We start from the raw sequence: 11,427 nt of genomic DNA, 5'->3' as shown, positions 1-11,427 counted from the left end.
ATGCCATCACACCCCAGACTCCATTCTGACCCCATCCTCAGCCAGTGAGGAGCTAGCAGACAGCGAGGAGGCTGAGAACCTGGAATTCAGAGGACGCTCTGCTGGGAATTTTCTTGCACAGCAATCCATTTTATTAATAATTCAAAGTAGTAATAATGTAATTCGGCTTAACAATGAATGGAACCTCCAAGTTGTCACAAATGGACCTCAAGGGCACAAAGCGACTGTAAGTGTTTCATATTTCATTTGCAAAACAAAACTGAAAGCTGTTGATTTCATGCACACGGGGCTGCTTTGCCTGTTTTAATACTCCGACTGTTTTTCCACTTTTGCAGGAACGCAGCATGGAAATCCAGAGTGCATATCTTCATGCAGAGTCCATTACAGTGGAAGAAAATCAGCTGGTGCTTTTTCCATCTGTTCTTTCTGCATACTAATATTCTACTGTTTTCTTTCATAGTAGAGAAAATCACAAAAATCGTCTTTTTTTTCGCTTTCAGGCAAAAAACAAATGAAACAACCCTACTGGGAAAATCCCTGGAGACACTCCTTTCAAAGAAAAGTAATTTCCATCTGCTTTCAAGCAGCACACAACAAATGCTGTGGTTGCTCACCGCTGCTTTTTAATCATGATTTTGTTGTTGTGAAAGGTGGCCAAAAAGCGTTCCGGGAATTTCTGAAGTCCGAGTTTTGTGAGGAAAACCTGGACTTTTTGCTCGCCTGCCAAAATTTCCAAACTCTCCAGCGTCCAGAGGAACGGAAGAAGAAAGCAGCAAAGATTTACGAAGAGTTCATCAGGGATGACTCCCCTAAACAAGTAAGACTAAATGACTATGGAGGGTGCAAGTGTTGTGCATCATGTTAGATTAATAAAAAACGGCATGTTCAGTATGTATTTCTGGTCTCTTTGCAGGTAAATCTAGATTTCCACACAACCAAAGTCATCTTCCAGAGTTTGCAGCAGCCAGGTCCGTCCTGCTTTGTTGTGGCTCAGAAGAAAATCTTCACCCTGATGGAGAATGACTCCTTCTCGCGCTTTTTGCAGTCCGAGCATTACAAAGTTCTCACTGGTGCTGCCTCTAAACCAAAGGGCCTTCGGAAACACCGCACAGCCATGAGGATCAAGTCAGCTGGGGATGAGCTGGACGTGGACAGGCTGCGGGATGGCCTTCTGCTCTGGCACGAGGACTGACTTTGTGTGAGCAGTTAATCGTGTGAAGTGTCACACAGGCAGATGTGGTGCTGCTGACATGCATGTACCATAACTCAGCCCAACAAGAGATAACTGGACATCACCAAAATTTTAAAAAGTACCTGTGAAGATCTTAACTGAAAAGTACACTTCTTCTTATCAATATGTTCCATTGGAAATGCACATTAAAGCAGAGCTGGTTTTTGACTGAAATGCTATTTATGAATAATATATTTTTATAAATATGTATGTTATTTGTTTTGTTGCTGAAGTGAAACTCCATGTTTGTGACCTTACAGTTGATTGCGTGTGCCATCTAGTGGTGACTCAGGGGAAGTACAGGCAAAAAGAAATCTTGACCAAATGCTTTAGTTTCATGTATTGTAGATCAATACTGTAGAATTATAGAGAATGTACATGATGTGCCATTGATAAAATAAAAGTTTTGCTTCATGTAAAGTACAAATTTAAAACGTATTATTTGTTTTTGCACCAGCTCTTTTCTATTCTAAGTAAAGTGCACAGTTTGTTAAGGAAGTCTGATTGCTTTTCAAAAAGCAAAGTGTTGTAAGTGAAGATTCAGAGTACATGGGCCAGCTACAGGGGGAAAAAATGTACTGCAAAGTTTATGCTAACTTTCCCATTATGATGGTTTCAACATGTAGGTATATCTTTAAAGAATGGAGAAGCAAGTGGCAGCTAAATAGTTATTTTTGATTGTTTTCACTGTTTCATGTTGTTTTTCTTCCTCTTATATGTTTGTTACTTCTCTTTCTGTTGTTATTTATCAGTATTGGTTGAATATCAAAAATCAATCTGGAGGATAGCTGAGAGTTAAACCTGGGGATAAAATGGAAAATAGAAAAATAAATAAATAAAAGCACAGTGGTGACAACATTTCCATCTAAAAGTTTGCTAGATGAATATAGTGCATTGATGTCTTGAGAAAATGCACAGTATTTTACTTCCTGTGCACTTTTAATAAAAGTGAAAAACAACAAAGTTGTGTTTACACTTTAAGTATATATTTTTGTAGATTAAAACAATTTACTTACATAATTACTGAATTTATTAGCACATCATATTAAAAATACTGTTTTACAATAATACATTTTCTGGTTTTATATCTGCAACTGGGATCTGTTTGGATATCAAGTGTTGAAGAGGATCAGAAAATGCAATACATGCAATTGTAAGAAATAATTAAAAAAAAAATCAATTTCAAAACATTTGTTACAAAAAGAGAAGTTTTAGCTTTCTACCCAAATCATTTACAGAGGAAGTCAAGGAAAAATGTACCAATAAGAACATAAAATTAATCCTTTTTTTTATTGCAATCGGAAATTAAAAAGAATTATATTTAAACTATTTCTACTTGTACTTTGCAATTAAAAAGAAAGATTACTTTCTGAGAAAATGCAAATACAATGGGCATAATTCTTTGCGGAATAAGCTTCAAATAATAAATGTTTTTTTAAGACGAGATTCTAAAAAATCATGAAGGTAGTGAAAAAATATAATTATGCATTAATTTAGTATAAGTTAGACGCTATTTGTATTATTGCATATTATTGTATGGAGTTCAATCTTTTTTAATCATATAAACAAATCAATTCAAGCACTAATGCCAGAAGGGTATTGTGGAGTTCTTTACGAACATTGTGGAGGGGAAAATAATTCACAAAATTCAAATCCCAGAGTTCCTAGCGACATTACCGGATGAACCTTCTGCGCCTGCGTAGACTTGACCATGCCCCAGCATCCACTGCGCGGCGCTGCTCCTAAACTCAGCCGCTCCATCTGGAGGCCTCGCTGAACTATTCCACATTCTAACTTCATTCCTTTGCATTTTTTTCAGCGGTACGTCCATGTTTATGTCATATTAGACGGTACACATTTGGACTGGTAGCAGAAAGAATATCTTGGCTGTGAAACTGATCATTTTTGTCAGCGGGCAGCTGCACTACGTAAAGTAGTCGTTCATTCTGGAGTTAACGAGACCAAATCTCTGAAGTTATAAATTTGGTTAGAAACAAATAACAAAGTCGTGTTGTTAAATTACTGCTGAAAATACTATACGATATGTGTTACTTGTTTAATAATACAACAGCATTATTATTTTGCTTTTTTGAAGATAACTTTACTCATAATGTTAGCAAACTTGGCTGAGCGGGGGACTAGCTTAACTAGTTTGGTCAAGTCGTAGCTGGAGAATTTATCAAACTGGTTCGAACATGCAAATCACTCTGGTCTGTATCATCTCAGTAACAGATGAGTCTTGCTTTCTTCTGCCTATCATCATGTTCACTAATCGGCTTTAGTCTATTTCTGTCAGCGGCTGAAGCCACCAGTAAAGAAATGTTGCTGGTCGAGTTTGTCATCTGCGTTCGTGCGGTGTTTGATCCCCACCAAAATCAAATCAAATCTCCAACTTCCTGTGAAATCCTATGCTCTGTTTCAGTTTACTCCATCTTAGTTTACCATTACCACTTTCTCCAGATCTTCTCAATGGAGGCATCGGCAAGCTCTCCAAGCAACCTGACCCTGAACGCAACAGGTACCGGGGATCCATGGGAGATCACGGTCAAAACCAGACTGAGACGCTTCCTCTGCTACGGCTCAGAGGGAAATGTCTTCACCGCCAGAGACAAGAGTCGTATCAGCTTGAACAATGCAGAGGCCCTGCTCTCCTTACTTCAAGAGGAGGAGGATGGTGCTGAGGTGGTGGAGGAGATCAGAAGGTTTATGCAGGAGGAGCGGGCGGTCCGATTGGACCCCTCTTTTTTTGCCTTGGCTTTATGCTCCCAGCACTCTAAGCGAAAGACCCGAGAGGCGGCGTTCAAAGCCCTGAAGGAGCTTTGCCGGGACCCTGCCCATTTGTTTGCAGTTGTCCAGTACAAAAAGGAACTCAGGGAAGGGATGAATTGTGGGATCTGGGGACGTGCCCTGAGGACGGCGGTGTCAGACTGGTATAATAAGCAAGACCCCATGGCTCTAGCTGCAGCTGTGACTCGATGTAAGCAGAGAGAAGGCTGGTCACACAAAGATCTGCTCAGACTGTCTCACACCAAACCATCCAAAGAAGGTGAGATTACAAGAACTCTCATTTCATGTTTAGTTGGTGTAGAATGGTTACACAAAGGGATGTCCTGATCGGATTCCAGATCGTTTAAGCATCTGTTGATTCCCATACTTTTACAACACATTAAAAAATTCACGATATGGAGACTTCTACTGAGGCATTTATTTTAAATAATGAGCTTAAAATATAAAGCACTGGTCATAATAGTAATAAAGTAAATATCCAATCGTTGATCGGGATACAACATCCAATTTGGATCGGGTTGAATCTATGTGATTGACCCCAATTTCTGGTCATGTGATTGGATCATGTGGCCTGAAATGTTTGTTTAAATCATTGTTCACTTTCTAACCATTGAAATGTTTCACTTGTCTATTTGTCGGTTTATAATGAGCCTGCTTTTAAATGGTTATAATGTCTTTCCTTGTTTGCAGCTGTTGCCCTGATCAGCAAATATGTAACAAAAGGATGGACGGAGGTTCAGGCCTTCTATGCAGACAAAGAAAACTCTGAGGAGGTGGTCAAGGTGCTGTCGTACCTGGAAGCGGTAGAGAAGGTGAAGCACAGTTGTGATGAAACGGAGGTCATTCATCTAATAGGAGAGCACAAGCTGGAGATGGAGCAACTGCTGACACAGCATCTGCAATCCAAGCAGGTCAGACGCTTTTACATGTTGGATGTCGCTGTGTTTAATCTGGGATATTTGCAGATAAATCTCTGTTTCAGTATATCTTAATTTTGCTAGAATATTACATGGAAAATTTGCACTTTATTTCATTTAATTTTATTTGTTTTTTACTACATCTCTTGGTGTCTAAGCATTTTTTTACTATATTTTGATAGTTTGTGGAAGTTTTTTATTTTTCCCTTTTAGTTTCAACAATTATTTTAATTTTAATCCTTTAATATAAAATACTTTTAGCTGCATTTTGTTTGTTGCAGATTTTTTTTTCTTTTTGGATGTAATTTGAAACACTGATGTTGCTGCATCTATTCTGCAGGTATGGAAAGCTTTGCTGAAGGACATGCCTCTCCATTCAGTGCTGAAGATTCTGGGGAGGTTGACGGCAAACGAAGTCCTGGAGCCGGGAAGTTCCACAACCCAATCTTTATGTGAACGAATCCGGAGCGAGGACACTCTAATGAAGGTTCCAAACAAACTTTTACTAATGTGGTTTTAATTACACGTGAATGGGGATTTAAAACTTTTTACATTTTTTTTCAAAACCACCAGGCAAAGATCCATCCATTCAGTATATTTTTGGCAATGGAAAACTACAAAAGAGGTCAAGGCTATCAGGGCAGAACAAAATGGGAACCAAACAATAGCATCCTAAAAGCTTTGGAATCTGCCTTTTACAGCAGTTTTATGGTAAGTCTTTTTTTTTCCACACTTTTTGAGCCTCTTTGAAAGAAAAAAAAAAAAAAACAGCAGCGGCTTAAATGACACAAAAATTTTTTCTTATGTCCTTAGAATGTGGAACCTGTTGGTAAACGCTTTTTAGTGGCGGTAGATCAACGACATGCGGTAGATGTGAGCATGTCATTGATCGAAATCATCCTGGGAACCGCCGTCAACACTCCAGTCACTCCTACTGCTGCCGCCATAACCACGGTGAGATTTTAGGACAGGTGTATGGATGCTTTTAAAGACGCACTCCAATGAAAATTGTGATTTTGGTGTTTTTAACGTGTTCTTGTGGCAATTTTATTACGATGGAGGACATATTTACAGAAATGTACGCTTTAAATTGAATTGCTCAGTATTTCTTTATTCAAATCATTGTGAATTAAGAGGAGACGGAAAATGCAGTTGGAAATGAAGCGTATTTGTGACGTAGACACTACCTGCTCTTTTCTAATGTATCCATATGTAGACAAATAGATCCATGTAGGTCTTTATTTTTTCATCATCTGAAACTGACAAAAGAAAGACTTGATGATTTTTAGGTCCAGTAATAAGATTTTTAGGTCCAGTAATAAATGATATAAACACCTTTTGTGCTAAAGTCACTAAACCCTCACAGAAGTAAGTGCTGAGGCCATCATTTGGCTGTTGGAGGACTCTGCTGTGTGTTCAGGTTGAACTATGAACAGCTGTTCCCACAAGCAAGCCTCAGACCGCCCCTCCTTTGGGGGAATCCTGGGTAAAGGTCTTGCTTTGTTGATACATACTGCAGATTGCTTTAAAATTCTTCCCATGCTTTCATGATCTGGTCCCATAATAGTTTTAGTTGCTAAGAGAAATCACCCCCTCCCCCCAAGATAATTTACTATACTTGGAATATTTTCATCCATCCATCCATTTTCTTGACCGCTGTGTCCCTTTCGGGGTCGCGGGGGTGCCGGAGCCTATCCCGGCTACTGAAGGGCGAAGGCGGGGTACACCCTGGACAGGTCGCCAGTCTGTCGCAGGGCCTCAATCACACACACATTCACTCTCACATTCACACCTAGGGGCAATTTAGAGTCACCAATTGACCTATGAAGCATGTTTTTGGACGGTGGGAGGAAGCCGGAGTCCCCGGTGAAAACCCACGCATGCACGGGGAGAACATGCAAACTCCACACAGAAAGGTCCCAGCCGGGATTCAAACCGGGGCCTTCTCGCTGTGAGGCGAGAGCGCTAACCACTGCGCCACCGTGCAGCCCACTTGGAATATTTTATTTTTAAAATTGTTTGTAAAAACTAGCTTTTTGTATCGCTCTTGGACACAGATCTTTGTAAGGACTGAGGCAGACACGCATGTGCTGGTCTTCTCTGACGGCACTGTGGTTCCATGTCCTCTCTCACCTCAGATGACTCTCGCAGAAGTAACTGCCAAATTAGACACGGTAAGATTTGTTAACTTCGAACAAATAAAAGTAAAAAACCTCGGTATGTCAAATCCATTTAATCTGAAACCCATCTTCATGTTCCAGAACTCCACTAGGAAGACAGACTGCTCTCTTCCCATCACATGGGCCACAGAGAACGGGAAGTGTGTAGATGTGTTTATTATTCTCACCAACAACCCCCTGGAGACGCTTACAGCCAGTCCGGTGGAGTCTCTGAAGAAATACAGAGAAGTAAGACCTGACGAGGTTTTGTCTTTTGTCCTGAAACAAAGCTTTCTACTGAGCTAAATGTATCTCTTCAAAATATAAAAAATATTCAATGAATTGTGAGGAAAATACATATATTTTTTATAGTATTATTTATTTGTTCATCATTTAATAAAATCCAATAAAAGCATAATTTTGAAGTTATTTTCAGTAGGTAATGCTAATTTTATGATAACAGAGGCTGACAAAACATTGTATTAATGAATCAAAGGAGTGTTTTTTTTTAAGAAATACACAAATATCTTCACTTTTAAAAGTTTATAAAACCTTTTCTGCATGTAACAAATAAAGCAAATGTACAGAAGTAGTAAAACCCCTTTTTTGCTTACAGACATGTACAGTTCCAAGAGAAAGTATGTGAACCCTATGAGAGTATCTCAATTCCTGAATGAAATTAATTTATTAGTTTTTTTTTTTTAAATCCATGATAAATCAAAATGTTGCAGAAAAACATTGCTTAAATCACACTAAAATATATTTTCATGTTTTTATTGAACAGTCATGTGTCCAGCTTATGCATAAAACCAAGTAACGGTATCTTTAAAGGGTTCATATATTTTCTCCTGCAACTTTATAGGTGTGTTTTTAAAAAAAAAATAACGGTTCCAATTGATGAAAGAGGTCAAATAGGCATAACAAAAAAAGGCATCACCTTGAACAAAACAAGCTTTTTGCAAAAGTCCAACAGTTGTTTTTGTTCTCTGCAGACAACAGGTGCCCACTCCAAGCTGGTGGTGTGTGGGCTGACATCCTCTTTACCTGCCATCACAGAAACTGGAGACCGGGGCTTTCTGAGCATGTGCGGCTTCGACCTCGGAGCTTTAACCGTCATTCGCAACTTTTCCCAGGACCTGATCTGACAAACGCTCTGTTAAAAATGTGAGACTCAAAAGACAAGAAGTGGACATTATGGGTTACGCTGTCTGGATTTACAGTTCCTCCTTCTGCATTTTGTCCCCAATGACAGTTGAGACCAAGTCCAGCAGGCTGGACTACACTCTGAGACTAATGTGGAAAATGTGTTTTACACAAGATAATGACTTCACTCGGTCATCAGCACAAAAAAGAAGATTGTTTGTGGGTCAATCTGGGTCCAAAAAATATGATTAGCAGTATGATTGTAGGAGGTTTGACAAAAAGTGGGAGCATTTCAAATTCCAAAGCTTTCTTTCTATTTTATGTAGCAATTTATATAAGTTAACAAATGCGTAAAACAACAGCAAAAGTCAGGAATAGCTGGCTATTCTTTTAGTCAAATCATCTTAGTGTTATAAACATTCAGGATTCTTGGTATAAATAAACTTCCCTTTTGGTTTTTTTTAATAGTTTTGTCACCATCTGGTTACATTTTAGGTTGTTTCAATGTAACTCGTATTAGTTTTTATCTGGTTAAACTTTTTTTTATATGGAAAGAGCCAGGTAACCTCAATGTGATCCTTCATTATTTAGATCACTGCTGTTTAGCATCATACTGTCAGTATTACTCTTCAACCAGACAACTGTTTACTTTGAAACATCTGTTGCAACTAATAACAAAGCTGTTTTATTCATAAGATTATGCAAAAACTGGCATACATCATTCAAGTTGATGAAAGCTGAAGTACTTTTATGAATCACAATGCTGTTTCTTCATCATTTTCTTTCCACTCTAAACATTTCCTTAATGTGAATTTAACTTCAAATCACTGTTGAATTTAGTAACAATTTAATTTTAAATCATGTTAGTTTAGATTTTTTTTTATCATTTGCAATTAAACGTGAGCATATGTTCAAATGCTCAAAATTCCATTTGTAGTCATCTGTATGCTGCTCACTAGTAGTTTTTATAAGATTTTTGTTTCAGCTTCGTTTTCACCACATTTTATGGCTCATAATTCTGTTTTAGCAAGTACCTAATTGTTCATGTGTCGCCACATCCACAATAAACATTTTGCTGCGCCACCGTAACCCTGTTTTTATTTATTTGTTTATTTTTTCTGGGAATATTGGACAGGCATCTTGCGGGGCAGCACGATGTTGATAAGTGGGGGCCTTGCTAATGCAATAGTTTAAGACGAGTGAAGATGGCGGATGTGTTGAGTGTTCTTCGTCAGTACAACATCCAGAAAAAAGAAATAGTTGCCAAAGGAGATGAGGTGATATTTGGGGAGTTTTCTTGGCCGAAAAATGTCAAGACCAACTACATAATCTGGGGGTAAGTAACTTAAAATCTCGTGTTTACATGGATCCTGTAGGCCCGCTGCTAAGCTGCAACAACGAGAAGCTTGCTAGGTGCTAAAATGCTAACACAACTCTCGTCCTCGCAGCTGTTATAAAACTAAAAGTGCTCATTTTTAACGTCACTGTGATACTTTGACTTTTATGATTTAATGCGTAAAGCTTATTTGGAGTATCCCAGTGTGTGTCAGTCAGTAAAGATATTTCTAGTTCACAAGTGTCAACAGTAAAATCCGCATGGCCAAACTTGGTTTAGTAGTTTGATGCTAGCGACGTCAACTCCTCACCCTCACTGAGTTTGTTCTATCAAGTCTTCCCCAGTTTTATTTGCGATTAAAAAAATGAAAAGCAGCTGCAACAAATATATTCCCTTGCAGCTCATCATAGTTCGTGTAAAGTTGGTCTTTTGGCAGCAGAGGCACATTAAGTACCCCTGTAAGACCTGACCTTCCGCTTTGTGGACCTTTGCGGAATCATGCATACTCCGTGCACATGTGTCGATCATCTTCAAACGCTTAATCCCAATCTCTGACACGTTTTATGGTTTAATTCCCACATTTAGAACGGGCAAAGAGGGACAGCCAAAAGAGTACTACACATTGGACTCGATCCTGTTCTTGCTCAACAATGTACATCTGCCGCATTCGTCTTATGTCAGAAGAGCTGCAGTAAGTAAAGCCTCTCTTTATACAGATTAGTGTTTTTATTTTATTTTTTTAGGGAAATTACCTTCCTGTTTTATGCATTATGCTCTGCAAATAAAACCCCACAAAATGTGTTTTTTTTTTATTTGGTTTACATATGTTCAATATTTCTTAACAGAAATATCACTTGCTTGCTCAAAATAGTTCAAAATCAATGTGGTACACTTGAAATACTTTCAAGTATGAAGTCTTACAATTCATTTGCGTATTCATTAATGTTTTATTTATTGCAAAGTAAGCTACATCTTGCATTAATTTCTCTTTGTAAGATCATCAGACTTTTCTAGACCTCGGTACAGAAATTAGGGTTGCACAATATTTTGAAGGTTCCTTCACTGACCTGGACTATGTTGTTTATAGACAGAAAACATCCCAGTTGTCAGACGACCGGATCGAAAGGGTTTGCTATCGTACCTCAATGGAGAGAGTTGTAAGTACTGAATAAAGCTTCCTACATGTTATTGGTTCATTTTATCCCATGTTTGTGCTAACAATTGGGGTGTTGTTCAGCTGAGCGAAAACATAAGTTTATTTTTGTTGATTATTTTGAAGCATTAAAAATAAGTAAATGCTGCATTAAAGATTACAAAACACAAACATTTCTAAACCATTTCATTAATTAGAACATAAAGAAAAATCATAGATATTAGATGTTGACAGTGCATTAACTCATGATCAAAAATAGACCTTTTTTGCAGTAAAGTGTTAAGTATACACACGTCACATTAGATTAATTAAATATATTGATTTCCAATTAAATCTAAGTAGAGTTTGATTTGTTGCTTGAAAGGGAATGGAAAGAAGCAAATGTCTATAAAATCACACCCCTATTGAGTTATTTCTTATGTTTGGCACAGTTGCCATAATCTGGTTGTTATTGAATTAGGTGCAGATTATTTATCATGTATATGTAATACTTACTGATTATTATCAGAACACATTATTACATTAATCCAGTTGCTACACATTCCTGATCAAGCAAAACTAATCGATAGTTTAATGATTGTCATCAGAAAACATTTATATGTAGCAGTTTATAAAATGCTCTTTGATTATCATCAAAAATACATTATTACATGAATCTAAAAAAATCTGGGGAAAAAACTTTTTGGTTATCATCAGAAAAT

At 37.9% G+C, this 11,427-nt stretch overlaps 3 protein-coding genes across 3 annotated transcripts in view; all 3 read left to right on the top strand.

The window, feature by feature from the left end:
- Window positions 1–6: 6 nt before the first annotated feature.
- Window positions 7–2,407, top strand: LOC112147553 (regulator of G-protein signaling 21). Its single transcript, XM_024274053.2, has 5 exons — window positions 7–226; window positions 336–404; window positions 501–562; window positions 651–817; window positions 914–2,407. The coding sequence occupies exons 1-5, from the start codon at window positions 174–176 to the stop codon at window positions 1,190–1,192; spliced, it is 630 nt and encodes a 209-aa protein (XP_024129821.1). The 5' UTR covers window positions 7–173; the 3' UTR covers window positions 1,193–2,407.
- Window positions 2,408–2,896: 489 nt separating this feature from the next.
- On the top strand, window positions 2,897–9,321 carry ro60 (Ro60, Y RNA binding protein). Its single transcript, XM_024273287.2, has 9 exons — window positions 2,897–3,052; window positions 3,692–4,277; window positions 4,709–4,929; window positions 5,276–5,422; window positions 5,509–5,646; window positions 5,749–5,889; window positions 6,993–7,109; window positions 7,197–7,343; window positions 8,087–9,321. The coding sequence occupies exons 2-9, from the start codon at window positions 3,701–3,703 to the stop codon at window positions 8,237–8,239; spliced, it is 1,641 nt and encodes a 546-aa protein (XP_024129055.1). The 5' UTR covers window positions 2,897–3,052; window positions 3,692–3,700; the 3' UTR covers window positions 8,240–9,321.
- Window positions 9,322–9,380: 59 nt separating this feature from the next.
- cdc73 (cell division cycle 73, Paf1/RNA polymerase II complex component, homolog (S. cerevisiae)) overlaps window positions 9,381–11,427 on the top strand; it is a gene marked incomplete at its 3' end in the record, with an annotated part of 23,609 nt that continues 21,562 nt past the window's right edge. The window contains exons 1-3 of the mRNA XM_024274327.2: window positions 9,381–9,573; window positions 10,159–10,264; window positions 10,661–10,730. Of these exons, the coding sequence (XP_024130095.1) occupies window positions 9,443–9,573; window positions 10,159–10,264; window positions 10,661–10,730 (307 nt within the window). The remainder of the gene's footprint in view (window positions 9,574–10,158; window positions 10,265–10,660; window positions 10,731–11,427) is intronic.

The sequence above is a fragment of the Oryzias melastigma genome, linkage group LG17 (assembly GCF_002922805.2).
Source record: "Oryzias melastigma strain HK-1 linkage group LG17, ASM292280v2, whole genome shotgun sequence".
NCBI lineage: Eukaryota > Metazoa > Chordata > Actinopteri > Beloniformes > Adrianichthyidae > Oryzias > Oryzias melastigma.
The sequence above is the reverse complement of the archived record's forward strand: the minus strand, read 5'-3'. Positions and strand labels throughout refer to the sequence as shown.